The sequence below is a fragment of the Pristis pectinata genome, chromosome 10 (genome assembly GCF_009764475.1).
Source record: "Pristis pectinata isolate sPriPec2 chromosome 10, sPriPec2.1.pri, whole genome shotgun sequence".
NCBI lineage: Eukaryota > Metazoa > Chordata > Chondrichthyes > Rhinopristiformes > Pristidae > Pristis > Pristis pectinata.
The window spans coordinates 14,801,819-14,818,731 of NC_067414.1; the positions used below are offsets into that span (position 1 = coordinate 14,801,819).

Below are 16,913 nucleotides of genomic sequence, written 5' to 3' on the forward strand. Positions count from 1 at the left end.
AAATGTCGACTGTCCACTCCCCTCCACAGATGCTGCCTGACTTGCTGAGTTCCTCCAGACATGATGTCTCCTGCAATGGAACGACAGCAAGTAGGGAAGCAGCTACGAACATGGAAAAACTCTGGAACTGAAAAGCAAAATACTACAGATGCTGGAAATCTGAAAAAGAAACAGGAAACACTCAGTGGATCAGACAGCAACTGCGGAGAGAGAAACAGAGCAAATGGTCCAGGTGAGTGTCTCTTCATCAGAATCTTCTAGAGTATCCCCAGCATTTTCTGCCTTTATTTCAAATCTCTGGAGCTGCCTGGCTTCAGGAAAGAGGGCGAGAGGGAAAATATCTGCAGGCTCCAGGCAGCATTCTGATATCTTCGAGCCAGGCGACATGTACTGTGCTGCAGAACTGTTCAGACGAGGGTGTTAAGTGAGTGTGATCTCACTTATAATTTACTTCTCAAGTCAATTGGGTTGACAAACAGTGAACAACAGATGTCACTGTAATATATAATAAAAATAAAGACTTTCACTTAAAAAAAATCTCTTTACAGATGTCTCCAAGTGTTTCACAGCCAATGAAATACTTCTGGAGCACAGCCTGTGCAGTGATGCGGGGAACACAAAGCCAATGTGCTCACAGTTTTCTTTCAGCAGCAAGATTGATGCCAACAATCGAGGGCTTGGTTCATGGACACAACAGAGAAACTAAAGCCTTCTAGTTCCAAGTATCTGAACCAATGCCCTCTTCCTATAAGGGTAAAGTCTTGGATTTACACAGCACCTTTTATGTGGCAAAATGTCTTATGAACAAAATTCTAACACTGCGCCATGTAAGGTGATTGTGGGTCAGGCGACTGAATGCTTGGTTAAAGGGGAAGGCTTTAATGTACCTTAAAGGAGGAAAGAGAGACAATGAGCTTGATGAGAAAATTCCAGGTTGAGGCCTTGGCAGCTGAAGGCAAGGTTACACATGATGGAAATCTGAAATGCAAGCTACCTTATCCCTTCCCCTTCAACACGGCAATCTACACATTCATAATACAACTCAACACTTCTGAATTTTGACCTAATTATTAACTTGAAGCTATTTAGTAATTTCAGTATGAACAAGTTCTTTTCTCCTACAGATTCTCCGAACCTTGTTATCTTATCTGTGGTTGTACTCTTGTTGCTTCTCTGCTAAATGAGATTTCCAATTATAACTCCGCACATTTCCCTACTAATCTCTTGCTTTCCAAAAAGCACAAATCCTTCTGCAGCACTTTTTATCAACTGACGAAAGTACTATGCACTAGAGTGTCTTTTAATTAGGTTTATACTCTAACCATTGCTTAAAGTTCAACCTTACTTCAACAGTGCACTGGTCATTGTGTCCAAATTGATTTATTCCTCCTTACTAATCAGGCAAAAGCTAAATGTTATTATCACTACAATATAAAGGGAAATCAATAGCAGTGTAACATTATTAGGCCACAGCGTAATCTGATTTAATCTTTCCTTACAGAAACATTTAGAGACACCAACCATCCAAAATTGCCCTGCAGTTTCCAGGAATCAAAAAAAACATTCTGATAACTAATCCCAAAGAAAGTAAAATCACTCTGCTATTACAAAAATGTTTTGTAGTCACCAACCATAGAAATAGGACCTTTGGTCCACTAAGTCTGTGCCGACCATTAGGCACCCATTTACACTGATCCCATTTTATTCTTCCCACTTCTCTCAGATTCTAGCACTCACCAACATATTAGTAGCAATTTACACTGGTCAATTTACCTCCCAACCCGCACATCTTTGGGACATGGGAGGAACTGGAGAATCCAGAGGAAACCAACATGAACACAGGGAGAACATGCAAACTTCACACAGACAGCATCCAAGGGCAGGACTGAACCCGGATCACTGGGGGTGTGAGGCAGGTGCTCTACTAACTGCCCCACATTGCCACTCAATTTTTAAAAAAATTATTAATTCAAGGAATACTGGACACAGGAGAAATAAAGGCTGCTCGACTATATGAGGCTTACTGGAGGTAGCTTCAGGAATGTCCTCGCCTGGGTTGAAAATGCAAGTTCCACCCGAAGCTTTAAGAGGACATTCCCTCACTGGCACCACTGGAGGCCCCACTTGGAACATTCAAGCTGGGAGAACATTGTGGTGTGGAATCAAATTGACTGGTGTATGAATGCTTTACATTTTCACAATTAAAGTGCTTTGTTTACTATCTGAACAGGAACCTGCCTGCATGCAGAGGAAGTCACAGCTCCACAAGAACACAAGAAAATTGGAGCAATAGAAAGCCCCTTGGACCCTCAAGCCTGACCTGCCGTTCAATATGAACACTGTTGATCTACGCTGGCCTCAACTCCACTTCTGTGCCAGTTCCCATAGTCCTCAAACATCAACCTTTCAAAACTGTATCCACCTCCACTTTCAATGCTTCCAATGATCCAATATCCACAACACTCTGGGCTAGAGAATTCCAGAGACTCACCACCCTCTGTGAGAAGGAGTTCCTACACAGTTCCTTTTTAAATGACTCTCCCTTGACCTTGTAATTGTGAAAACATCTCAGCATGTACCCCCTCAATACGGTCACCCCTCACTCTTCAAAACTCCGAAGAATCCAGACCTAAACTCTCTTGATACGACAACCCTCACATCCAATGAATTAGACAGGTGAGTCTCCTTTGGACTGCCTCCAAGTGTTAGTATACCCTTCTGTTAGGTGAGGGGACCCAAACTGTGTATGGTACCCCAGCTGCGGCTTCAGCAACACCCTGTGCACGTTAAGTGTTCATTCGCTTTTGTCAGGTCCTGAATTCAACCAATGCAAGAATCACTCCAAAAATGTATTCTGCTCTTATACGTAGCAAGGGAGAATTCTGGACAAAAATCCACTCCCTCCCACGCTTCTTTTTCCTCAATCTTATATTCAGAAGCTCTACAATCAGGAAGAAGCTGTTTGCCTTTTGTACACCGTACATCTTTAATCCAGTGATATTGACAAGACTTTTCCTGGCTTCCTTTCAATTGACTAATACTGGGAATCTCTCCGTAAATTAATTGGAACAATCTCTACTTACTGTTGCTCTGCTTCCCATTGATTATTAATTGCATTATTAAAGGGCTAACGAGAGCAATCCCAACTGTTCTACCGTGGACTACTTCGCAACTGCAAACAGACAGGCTAATTATTGAAAGCAGACAGTGTGAGCTAATTGGATGTGAATCTATGACCCTCAGGAGAATGGATATAATCTGATCTCTGGTTTTTGGTGAGAAAAGTGTAAGAATTTGGGACAAATTTGTTCTTCTTCTTCCTCAGCAGTCCCTCAGGATCAAGGATAACTTACTTCCAAAGAACAAACTGTAGGAGGAACTCAGTAGATCAGGCAGCATCTGTGTAGGCAGAGGGATGGTCAACGTTTCGGGTCGAAACCCAGTGCTAGGACTTTCTTATGCTCTGCTCTGTGGTTCTGAGGTGGCTGATGACCCCAGTGTGGGGACCACAGACTCTTCCACAGAAGGGGCAGCAGGTATCTGATGGGACAGGTGGGCGAGTGTGTGAAGTGGTGCACTCCCTCCGCCACTTATGTGGGCCTTCCGATACACGACCGTGAGGTTCTGAATACCATCCTGAGTGCTCATTCTTCACGATGAGCAATCATGGGTCAGGGATTCCCAAGAGACGATGGAAATGTTGCACTTCTTCAAAGGGGGTATTCAGCATATCCTTCAATCTTTTCCTCTCCATCTGCCTGGTAACAGTTCCCATGACAGCTCGTGTCTGTTCTGGGAGCCCGGTGTTTGCCATCTGAACAACTTGGCTAGCCCAATGATGTGTAACCACAGTTTCCACTGTGCTGTCACAAACAGAGCAGAGGTTTCTGGTTTTTGCCATCATATGTGTACGAAGTAAACATTTTTTGATCTTACTAACATCAGCAAACTGTGGGAACTCTTCCTCTTTGGAACTTGTGTGAGAAATAGAGCAGCTGGCGTTGCTTTGCTTTCATGTGGAGCACATGCCTTAATCTGTAGGGTGGTCAATGGGTAAAAATGGGATACTGGAAGAGCACAAGTCTCCACAAGCCATCAAGTTGTTTACCAGCTTAGAACATAGAACGCTATAGCACAGTACAGGCCCGTTGGCCCACAATGTTGTGCCGACATTTTATCCTGCTCTAAGATCTATCTAATCTTTCCCTCCCACAAAGCCCCCTATTTTTCTATCATTCACGTGTCTGTCTGAGAGTCTCTTAAATGTCCCTAATGTATCTGCCCCCACAACCTCTGCCGGTGGTGCGTTCCACACACCCACCACTCTCTGCGTAAAAAAAACTTACCCCTGACATCCCCCTTATACCTTCCTCCAATCACCTTAAAATGATGTCCCCTTCTTCATCTCACTGCTACCAAAATGGGAACATTGAGATGTATGATAAAAGAGGCCCAAGATCACATTTTAGTACATGTTAGTTCTGGTGCTAACCAATATTTCCATTGGCAAAAGAGTTAGGGCTTCAAAAAACAGAGGAAATAGAGGTTTAAACAAAGTAGAAAAATGTTTATGACAAATATCAGTTGCTGAATTCAGTCAGAAAAGCCTAAAAAGAATACGGTATGGAAACAATAGCCTTGGCCCACTTCGTCTGTGACGACCATTAGGCACCCATTTACTTTAATCCCATTTTATTCCTCTGACATTCCCATCAACATCCCCCAGATTCCCTCAAAATGGGCTCATGAGCAAAGAATGTAAGATGGACAAAGATAAAAGAACAATGGATAACATGAAAAAGAACTTCAAAATCTTTTCTGGACAGATAAAAAATAGAGCGACTGGGGCTAATTAGGAGCATGGTTGCAAATCCTCTTGTAGAGGCAGAGTGTTGAATGAACACCTCGCATCTGTCTTTCCAGAGAAAATGAAGTTAATGGTCAGAGCAGGGATGGTCGAAGTGGATATAAAAGATAGGATAAAAATAGACTGAAAAGTTGCACTAACTAGGTCGCTATCACTCAAGGTTAACATATCACCCAGCCTAGGTAAAAAAACATGGATATATCCGCTGGTGGGATGAAATCTGAGGACAAGGAAGACCCTATCCCTGTTGGGTCTGGGAGGGGTGGGGGTGAGAGTGGAGGTGTGGGAAATGGCAGAGATAGGGGTGAGAGCTCTCTCGACCACAGACGGGGGGAAGCTCCAGTTAGAAAAGAAGTTGGACATTTCGGATGTCCCGGAGTGGAAAGCCTCATCTTGGGAGCAGATGCGGTGGAGGCAGAGAAATTGAGAAAAAGGGATAGCATCCTTGCAAGAGACAGGGTGGGAGGAGCTGTAATCGAGGTAGCTGTGGGCATCAGTGGGTTTGTAGAAGATGTCGGTGGATAACGAATCCCTTGAGATGGAGATGGGAAGATCGAGGAAGGAGAGAGAGGTGTCAGAGATAGTCCAAGAGAGCAGTGTGAAAATTAGTGGCGAAATTTATGAAACTGTTCAGTTTCAGGTGGGTACAAGAGGTGGCACCAATGCAGTCATTGATATAGCGGAGAAAGAGTTGAGGAATGGGGCCGGAGTAGGCTTGGAACAGAGACTGTTCAATGCAGCCAACGAAGAGGCAGGCATAGCTGGGGCCCATAGCTATGCCCTTGGTCTGTAGAAATCTAGTGTTTTTCATCTAGAATTCCAGTATCTGCAGTCCATTGTTTATCTTTACCCAGCCTAGGTGCATGGTTAGGGAGAGAAGCTGGGATGAAGATACTGAAAGTTTTGCAAGCCTGTAAACTTCCTTGGGGTTAGGAGTGATACCTGATGTTACCTGGTTTACTCCTGCCCCTAAATTGCCCAAACTTAGGGGAGGGGGGAGGTGAAATGAATCTGGTAATACCAAGCCAGTCAGCCTAATGTGAGTGGTAGGAAACCCAAATGTGATCTGAAGTAGCAAAGGTTAATAAGATGTGGATTTATCAAAGGCTTGATGACTTGCTGAACGTGGATGAGTGGATATGGTATGAAGATCACCACACAGGTTGGATTATACTTCACTTTGTTTTGGCCATTGCAGCTGGGGGAACATTTTCCAATGTCTGCACCAGTAGTCAGAGCCTCCTTCATTTCCAATGCGTGTGAGAATCCCACGGGAAGGCTACGGCAAACGCAGTGGGGTGGCTGGGCACCTGCACCACAACATCTTCGGCACCCACTCCACCTTTATGCTTCCGTGCTGCTTTTGGGAATCTGGGAAGTGGGATTAACCCCAGTTCTTCTTTGCCCGATGCTGACATGGGGGGACAGATGGTCTCCTTCTGTGCTGCCACCTTCTGAGGTTCAATTTAATTCCATTATTCATCAGTCAGTACTGGAAGTAATTATCTAACAGGCATTGGTTACATCATTGCATTTCTATCCCCCAGAGACAACTGGCTACAAGGTGAAGATGGACAATCGTTGATGCAGATGTAGGCACACCACCTCTACCCACAGCATCCTGCATCAAGAGTGCCTCCTGCAGGGCAGATGAAGGAGGCAATCTTCATCCCCTTCTCTGGACATGAAGACCCTGTGAACTTCATCAATGGGTCACCGAATTCAGTGACGGATCAACTGCTAACATGCCCACAATTGGACTTTCTGTGAACCAGCCCATCGGTATCAGCTAAGCCCACAGTTGGTATTCAGCCTAAAACAGGTCTCAGGATTAATCTTCTTTCGTTCCACTTGGTGTCTCATTTGCTTCCTTTTAAGTCTGAAGTGATTTTCTAAACTTTTGTAATCACAAAGGCATTCAGTTGCATCAGACTGTCATTTGCAGTGTAACATTTTGCTGCATTTATGCAATGCTATTCAGTGGAATAAAATCCTTAGCTAGTGGGGACTAAATGAAAAAAAATTACATTTTCATCTTCATTGTTTGATGCCAAGGTTTTACAAGTAGTCAAAGAAAGAAAACAAAAAAACCAATGAAATAAAGTGGGTATGAGTATTGTAGGAGGCAACACTGAAGGCTGAAGATAACATTGGCTCACTAAAAACTGAGACAGCAACTAAATCAATGAATTAAATAAAAATGAGGAAGGATTTAAGAAGGGATAATGTATTCTGATGTGGCGCACATTTCACTACTTTAGAACACAACAGTGCAGCACAGTACAGGCCCTTCAGCCCACAATGTTGTGCTGAACTATATGAACACCTCCTCCATGGTCAATCTCACCCTTCGCGCCTGCGCAGCCCATAACCCTCCATTTTTCTTACTTCCATATGCCCATCTAAGAGCCTGTTAAATGTCCCTATTGTATCAGCCTCGACACCACCACCGGCAGTGCGTTCCAGGCACCCACCACTCTCTGTGTAAAGAACCTCTGACATCTCCCCTGAACATTACTCCTCCGACCTTAAACGGATGTTCTCTGGTATTGGTCATTGCCGCCCTGGGGAAAAGGTGCTGGCTATCCACTCTATCTATGCCCCTCATAATCCTGTACACCTCTATCAAGTCGCCTCTCATCCTGCGTCACTCCAAAGAGAAAAGCCCTAGCTCGCTCGACCTTTCCTCATAAGACAAGTTCTCTAATCCAGGCAGCATCCTGGTAAATCTCCTCTGCGCTCTCTCTAAAGCTTCCACATTGTTCCTATAACAAGATGAACAGAAGTGAACACAATACTCCAAGTGTGGTCTAACCAGAGTTATATAGAGCTGCAACATTACCTCACGGGTCTTGAACTCAATCCCCTGAATAATGAAGGCCAGCACGCCATATGCCTTCTTAACCACCCTATCAGCTTGCACAGCAACTTTGAGGGATCTATGGAGATGGACCCCAAGATCCCTCTGTTCCTGCACACTGCTCAGAATCTTGCCATTAATCTTGTACTCTGCCTTCAAGTTCATTCTTCCAAAATGTATCACTTCACACTTTTCCAGGTTGAACTCCATCTGCCACTTCTCCATCCAACTCTGCATCCTGTCTATATCCTGTTGTAACCTATGACAACCTTCTACACTATCCACAACCCCTCCAACCTTCGTGTCATCTGCAAACTTACTAACCCATCCCTCCACTTCCTCATCCAAGTCATTTATAAAAATCACAAAGAACAGGGATCCCAGAACAGATTCCTGCGGAACACCACTGGTCACCGACCTCCAGGCAGAATACTCTCCATCTACTACCACCCTCTGCCTTCTGTGGGCAAGCCAATTCCAAATCCACGCAGCCAAGTCTCCATGGATCCCATGCCTCATGACTTTCTGGATGAGCCTACCATGGGGGAACCTTGTCAAATGCCTTACTAAAGTCCATATACACCACATCCACCGCTCTACCTTCATCAATTTGATTTGTCACCTCCTCGAAAAATTCAATTAGGCTCGTGAGGCACAACCTGCCCCTCACAAATCCATGCTGACTATCCCTCATAAGACTGTGCTTTTCCAAATGCTCGTAAGTCCTGTCCCTAAGTACCCTCTCCAATAGCTTGCCCACCACTGACGTAAGACTCACTGGTGTATAATTCCCAGGATTATCTCTATTACCTTTCTTGAACAAAGGAACAACATTTGCCGTCCTCCAATCCTCTGTTACCACTCCTATGGCCAAGGAGGATGCATATATCATCGTCAATGCCCCAGCAATCTCTTCCCTTGCCTCTTGTAGTAACCTGGGGTATATCCCATCTGGTCCCAGGGACTTATCTACCCTAATGTTTTACAGAAGCTCCAACACTGCTTCTTTCTTAACTTCAACATGCTCCAGCACATTAGCCTGTTGTACGCTGACCTCACATTTGTCTTCGTCCCTCTCCCCGGTGTAGTGTGAAAGGTCATGGCTGTGAAAGGTCATGGCTGTCATGTGACAGTGACAACACTGACCCCTCTAGTCGGATGACAGCATTGCTTATCGGGTTGGAAGTGACACCACTGTCAATCAAAGTTTGGCTCCACCCCTGCCCCTCTGGACCCACCTGACTATTGGCTTTTGTAAAACACCTTTGCACCTGGCCCCGAGCGATTGGCTTGAGAATCACCTGGGCTGGCTCCACCCCCAGCCCTTCAGCAGTATAAAAAGTGCCGAATGCTTGGTTCTCTCTCTTTGTTTTCTCTGAAGGTTGTGGAGGTAAGCTGTGCACTACTTAAGGGTAATTAGTTAAGGATTCCTGGGACCAAAGAACTGATGGTTATACAGAATCAGGGGGTTCAAGCACCGTATTGCGTTTGCCCTGATCATTTGCAACGAGTTCACTGTGTGTGTGCGCACTTCACCCCTGTTGCGACTACCCTCACATTCCGTGATCACCTGTGTGTGAGTGTGCATCCGTTCCTGTTCGTTCTGTTCCCGTGTTTGTCTCTGTGAATAAATCCTTTTTCAAAACCCCAAGACTGTGTCTGGAGTCCTCTGCCTTTGAGACCCAAAAGCACCTTTTCTCACAACACCCAGTGAACACTGAAGCAAAGTATTTGTTCAGGACCTCCCCTACCTCCTTCACCTCCAGGCACGTTTCCACCTTTATCCCTGAGCGGTCCTACCCTCACTCTAGTCATCCTCCAGTTCTTTACATATGTGTAGAACACCTTGGGTTTTTCCTTAATTCTACTCGCCAAGGCTTTCTCATGTCCCTTTCTATCTCTCCTAAGTCCCTTCTTAAGCTCCTTCCTGGCTACCTTATAATTCTCAAGAGCCCTGCCTGATTTTTGATTCCTAAAGCTTAAGTATGCTTCCTTCTTCCTCTTGACTAAATATTTCACCTCTCTTGTCAACCATGGTTCCTTTACCCCACCATCCATGCCAATGTAGTAATTCCAATGCCAGGTACCCTAATGTTGTTTGATAATCTCCTGGGTAGCACCTTAATGAAGGCTCTCTTAAGGAGCCTGAGTGGCTCTCTTAAAATCCAAATGCACATCACCTGGTTTGTCTTTACCTATCAAACATAGAACAGTACAGCACAAAACAGGCCCTTCAGCCCACAATGTTGTGTCGACATAGCTAATCCCTTCTACCTATAGAATGCTCATATCCCTCCATTTTCTGCTCATTCATGTGCCCATCCAAGCCCCTCTTAAAAGCCCCCAATGAATTTGCCTCCACTACCCTATCAGGCAACGCACTCCAGGCATTCACCACTCTCAGTAAAAAAAAACTTACCCCTCACGTCTCTTTTGAACCTAGCCCCTCTCATCTTAAATGCATGCCCTCTGGTGTTGGATAGGTCAATAATGGGAAAAAGATATTGCTTGTCCACCCTATCTATGCCCCTCATAATTTTATACACCCCCAACAGATCACCCCTCAGCCTCCACCGCTCCAGAGAAAAGAGCTCAGGTTTGTCCAGCCTCTCCTGATAGCACATGCCCTCTAATCCAGGCAGCATCCTAGTAAACCTCCTCTGCACCCTCTCTAAAGCCTCGACATCCTTCCTCTAGTGAGGTGACCAGAACTGTACGCAATACTCCAAATGCGGCCTAACCAGAGTTCTATAGAGATACATTATTCTGCTGGTTACAACCTCCTCTCTATTTCCTCTCTCCCTCTCTACAATAAGGAGAGGGCCTTATATTTGTTACATCCACATCAATGAGAACCATTCTAAAACCTAGAACCATATGGCTTTCTCTGAAAATCTGATAATTCCTTGGGATCCATCGCTAATAACAATTTTCTGCTTCCATATTTATCCAATTAACTGAACTGAATTTCCCAGCCGCTACTATGGGATTTTAATTAATTTCCTCTGGGTCATTAGTGTAGGGCTGTGGATTATAGGTACTCTCGTGTACCAGGATGTCACCATACTCTGGTGGAGAGGGAGTTGGACCTGTGAGATTCTGCCTCTGAGGGGGTGTGGGGGGGGGGGGGACTGCTATCGCCAAGCCAACACTGATTTAAGAAAATCTGCACCACGGACATTTTTTACCACCTTCCTTACCACAGTTAAATTCACTTTGTTTTGTGAGAAGCAAAACAAGGGGAAGGAATACACAAGGGATGTCAAGGCTGCATGTGTGTAGTCAATTACTAATTTCTCGATGTCAGTTGCTTCAGTGCTGACTGCAATGAATGCGAGTGCTCTTTTAACTGTAAGTACACAGCATAAGAGGCCATTCAACCCAATGGCTCCATTCTGACCTATTGCACATCAGCCATTGCAACATTTCTACTCCTGCCCTCTTATCCAACTTCCTCTTTGTACTATTCACCTCACCCATTCCACAAGGCAACAGCACTCACGTGCTCAACACTCCCTGTCATTTGACTTATTAGAGACTATATTAATGGTCCATCCTGTTGGTTTCTCCCAGTAGAGGAACTATCATCTTCTGATTAATCTGCCAAACACTCTGAACTGTAAATACAGAGTCAGAGAGAGATGGAGCACGGAAACAGGCTCTTCGGCCCACTGAGACCGTGCCGAAACATCAACCACCCATTTACACTAATCCAATGTTAATCCTTTTTTTTAATTACATAAAACATTACAGCACAGTACAAGCCCTTCGGCCCACAATGTTGTGCCGACATCTAAGATCTATCTAACCCTTCCCTCCCACACAGCCCCCCATTTCTCTATCATTCATTGGCTATCTGAGAGCCCCTGATATATCTACACTCTCTGTGTAAAAAAAAAACTTACCCTTGACATCCCCCTTATACCTTCCTCCAATCACCTTAAAATTGCGTCCCCTCATGTCAGCCATTGTCGCCTTGGGAAAAAGTCTCTGACTGTCCAATTCTCCCCACATTCTTATCGAATCCCTGCCAGATTCTACCACTTACCTACACACTAGGGACAATTTGTAGCAGCTGGTTAACTGATCAACCCGCATGTCTTTAGAACGTGGGAGGAAACCGGAGCATCTGCAGGAATCCCAGGTGGTCACAGTGAGAACGTGCAAACTCCACTCATTCAGCACTGGCGGCCAGGACTGAAGCCGGGTCTCTGGAGCCGTGAGACAGTGGTCCTACCAGCTGCGCCACCGTGCTGCCCGCCTGTTTCACTTGGCTGTCCTTCCGGTCCCCTCAAGACACAGGGAATCCTGGAATTACTCAGCAGGGCAGGCAGCATCGGTGGCGCGAGGCACAAAGTTAAATGTTCCAGGTTGAGAAGACCCTTCATCGGAACTGGCATGAAGATTAAGGAAGTGTTAACTTGCAGAGAAGAGGTGGGGGATGTGGGGGTGGTACAGTCAGAGAATGTGGCAGGGGTGGAGACCAAGGGAGAGTGAATGGCTACAGTGGAGGGGAAAGAGTGGTTGAGGAAAATGACGTATCAGAAGGAGTGGCACGGAAGCTGAGAAAGGTTGTTCTTCTATTCAATCAGTCCTAATAATTCTGGTATCATCCTACTTATGGTAATATAGATATCCGAACTATGAGTAAGTGTAAACTAACAAAAGTGCTGTGCAAATTTAACATAAAATTTCAGCTTTTGAAACACAAAGGTGACCAGCGTTTGTGTTTCGATGTTTCACGACTGTGTTTGGCAGTTAACTTCCCTTTCAAACAGAATGTTTGTTTTGCATTAAAATAAATAATTTAATAATTTCAGCATTTTCAGCTTAAAGGGTGGCAAGTGAGGAGCCAATACTTACTAAAATGTAAAATTTTAAACGATAAGACTTGAGAGGTCTAAGTGCACAAATCCTGTTGTGGTGAATAAACTGAGAAGATTCTTAAACTGGCATAAGGAATTCTTGCTTTTATTAAAGGATGAACAGGGAACAAAAGCATGGAAACTTAGTTACATCACAGGTAAGGTCTGAGGTGAAGAAATTTGTCTCATTCTGGGCACTGCCATTTAGAGAGCAGGTTAAGGTCTTGGAGAAAATGCACAGCAGAGAGACTACAACAGTGCCTGGGTTGTGGAACTGCAAGGGAGACACGAGAGAGTCTGACTAACACTGCTCATGGAAGAGAAGATGAGAGTCAGGGTGGAGGGTTGGTTAACAGAGGGATTGAGAAAGGATTTGATAGAGTAAGCAAGGAAATATTAGTTGCACTGGTAACCAAGTTTAGGTGTAAGGTCATGACTAGAGGCCAAAAGCAGAGACAAGGAGGAATTTTATTTTTTACACAGCTAGTTGTTATGATCTAGAGTGCTCAGCAGTCCAATGGAAGCAGACTCAATTGTAATTTTCAGAAAAGAATTCATGTAAACTGGAAGAATAAAGATCAGCTGCTGTGAAGAAAGTGTAGGACTACATGGATAACTCTTTCAGAGAGCTAGCACTTTACAGCAGGCTGAATGGCCTTTTCTGCACTCTATTAAGCACGTCAAGGATACAGCTTTAGTTTTTTTACACCCCCCCCCCCCCAACAGGAGAGTGAATAATTACATCCAAGTACTATTGATTTCTCCAGCAACATCATTAATCATTTCCAAGGAGATGGGGTGTGGAGATGAATTCTGTTCGTAGGAAGGAAATAAATGCAGAGGGTGCCAGAAATGGATTTCAACATCAGAAAATGACGGCCTACAAGAACATTAACACCAAGGCCTTGCTCTTGTGGCCAAAGGAGGAGCAGATTATGTTTGTATTTCTGAAACAGCACTGGTTTGGAAATCATGATCCACTTATTCCATTAGCTGCTTCTGTCTACAAACATGGGAGCCACCATAAGGGTGGCACAGTGGTGCAGCTGGGAGTGTTGCTGCCTGCCAGGGTTCGATCCTGACCACCGGTACTGTCTGTGTGGAGCGAGCACGTTCTCCCTGTGACTGGGTGGGTTTCCTCCGGGTGCTCCGGTTTCCTCCCACATTCCAAAGGTTTGCAGTTGGTAGGTTAATAGTCACTCTAAACTGCCTCTAGTGTGAGGATGGCAGTAGAAACTGAGAGGGGGGAAGTTAGTGGGAGTAGGTCACAGGGAAAATTAGTGGGGGAATGGGATTGCCCTGGGACTCAATGAGCTGAGTGGTCTCCTGTACCACAACACTGCTCCATCTCTCCAATCTGCTGAGCACAGCATCAGAAAAATCCCTCCTGATACCCAGCCTCCCACCACTGCAGTTCTCGTCTACATCACTTCACCAGGGACCTCGAGACTCGTCAAGTTCAAGGCAGCAACAGTGATTCCATGTGAGCACCTTACAGGTGCCAGTCGGTGCATTAGCCCATAACCACTAGTAGATTAAACAACAACATCAAAGACATTGAATTTCCGTTGTCTGACTATGAGGAAGATGCACTACAGCGAGGCAGTTTGTAGACGGGTGCAGAAGCGAGAGTGTGTGATATTTAAAGGCTTGCGAACTTACTGGAACTAGGAACTTCTTCACCTCTTCCAGTGCGTGGCTCATGCGAGAATATGCCTCCCCAGCTGGGACAAAGACTTCAATTAACACATGGAGGTCATCGCCTAGATGTGCGTACTTGGCCTCTCCACTTTTCCTCAGTTCTTCTTCCTGCTCAAAGAACAAAAATTAAGGAAGGTTTTTAAGAGGGAAAGGAAGCACACGTGTTCACACTACACCTTTGTCATGCAGTCCAGAAATGCTTCTCAGCTAATCAGCTGCCACTTGTGTAGTGCAGGCAATGTGGTGGCCAACTTGCATGCAGGACCAATAGGTAGCAATGAGAATTAGCAAGGAAACCTGTTTCAGAGGTGTTCATTAAGGAGTAAATATTGACCAGGTCACAAGGGAGAACTGGTTTTTCATGGGACTTCAGGAGTTCAAGAACATACATCCCTCTCATCGGTTTGCTTGCCTCCTGCCACAGACCCAGTCTGGTAGCTACATCCTTCAGGAGTCAGCCAGCCCCATCAGTGGTGGGGGTACCAAGCCACTTTCGGTGATGGACGTTGAAGTCCCCATCCAGAACACATTGCTGGTTTCAGTGCTCCAGTGCCAAGGAGGTGCATCGATTCATGAACTGAAAGAGAGCACCTGGGGATAATAGAACATAGAACAGTACAGCACAGGAACAGGCCCTTCGGCCCATAATGTTGTGCCGAATTATATTAGTAACAAAATGCCCAACTAAACTAATCTCTTCTGCTGACACTACGTCCATATCCTACCAGTTCCCTCACATTCATGTGCCTATCAAAGAGCTTCTTGAATGTCCCTATTATATCTGCCTCCACCACCACCCCAGGCAGCGCATTCCAGGCACCCACCACTCTCTGTGTAAAAAAAAAACTTGTCCTGCACCTCTCCTTTGAACTTGCCCCTTATCAACTTAAATGTCTGGTATTAGACATTTCAATGAGTGGGAGGTTTTCTTGACTGCAATGAATGCCGTCACATTTCATTGTAACATTCCCCAGTCCCTTGGTAGGACATGAGCTTGTGTCCCTGGATCATTAGTTCAAGCCACTGGATGACCAGCTCTGTAAACATAACTCTGTGCTGCCTTCCCCAGACCTAACAGGTGACTCTGCTCCTTTCTCCACAGATGCTGCCTGGCCTGCTGACTATTTCCAGTTTCTGGTTAAATTTTCGGTTGTTTAGCAACATCCCATGTGCCAGCAATATCTGGCTTACATCAAGGGAGTTTTGCTTCACAGTTCATTAGGCCCGAACGACCAGATCCAAATTAATTTTGTCCCGCTGAGTTTGGCACTTGCTTTCTATAGCTGCAAAAAAGGGTGACTTAATACTCCAGTTACAGCAACACACAGACAGAACTGTAACCCTTCATGCATCAGCTGAGCTATTAACGTTAAAAGTTTCTGTCTAAATAGGCAAAGACCAGGTTTGATAAGATAAAATCTGCTAAGATAAGATTTTTTATATTAGTCACATGTACATCAACATACACAGTGAAATGCATCTTTTGCGTAGAGTGTTCTGGGGGCAGCCCACAAGTGTCGCCATGCTTCCGGCGCCAACATAGCATGCCCACAACTTCCTAACCCGTACGTCTTTGGAATGTGGGAGGAAACCGGAGCACCCGGAGGAAACTCGCGCAGACATGGGGAGAACGTACAAACTCCTTACAGACAGCAGCTGGAACTGAACCTGATCGCTGGCACTGTGATGGTGTTACACTAACCGCTACACTACCGTGCCTGCCGATGCATGATTTTATGTATTTATGCATTCTTCCTCCAGTTTCGGTACCAGGGCTACAAAGTGTGGAAAAGTCCATAATGTCTCTTATTCATTTATGAATTTCAGTTGGTAATGAAAGAAAGCATTGGTGATTGAAACCCTGAGTGCAGCCTGCCAGGCAAAAGGAAGCGTCAACAGCAAGCAAAGATATGGCTCAGTACAGATAGAACAAAACTTCACAGCTATGACATGGAATACAGAACGCGACTTGTCTTGGCAACGGTAGAAGGATGTTAATGTTTTTCAAACAGGAAGTGCTGGAAACACTCAGCAGGTCAGGCAGCAGCTGTGGAGAGAGAAACAGTTCACGGTTCAAGTCTGAGATGCTTCTGATGGAGGGCCACAGACCTGGAACGCTAACTATTTCTCTCTCCACAGACGCTGCCTGTCCTGCTGAGTGTTTGCAGCATTTTCTGTATTTTTTTTATTTCAGATTTCCAGCAATTTTTAATTTTCATTAATGTTTTTCAGTTTGTTGGTTAAGCACTTGGTACAGCACAGAAACAGGCCCACTGAATTCACATTGACCATCAAGGACATACAGCATATATACTAATCCCATTTTATTCTCCCCACATTCCCATCAATTCCCCCCAGATTCTACCACTCACCTACACACTAGTGCTAATTTACAGTGGTGATTAGCCTACCGATCTTACATCTTTAGCATGTGGGAGGAAACTGGAGTGTGTGGCAGAAATCCATGTAGTCACAGGGAGAACGTGCCTTCTCCAGACAGACAGCACTCCAGGTCAGGCTTGAACCTGGGCTGCTGGAGCTGTGAGATAGCAGCACTACATACAGCACCACTGTGCCGCCCTCACTGATCCAAATCTGGCCTCCTTTAAACTTTCAATTT

General features: G+C 45.1%; 1 protein-coding gene across 2 annotated transcripts in view; it reads right to left on the reverse strand.

The window, feature by feature from the left end:
* Nucleotides 1-16,913, reverse strand: part of khdrbs2 (KH domain containing, RNA binding, signal transduction associated 2) — a 400,663-nt gene that overhangs the window by 164,374 nt on the left and 219,376 nt on the right. Inside the window, exon 4 of one of the 2 annotated variants that reach the window (XM_052024890.1) lies at nucleotides 14,255-14,401. In XM_052024890.1, coding sequence (XP_051880850.1) covers nucleotides 14,255-14,401 — 147 coding nt within the window. Of the gene's footprint in view, nucleotides 1-14,254; nucleotides 14,405-16,913 lie in introns of both variants that reach the window. The other variant, XM_052024889.1, reaches the window with a different exon arrangement.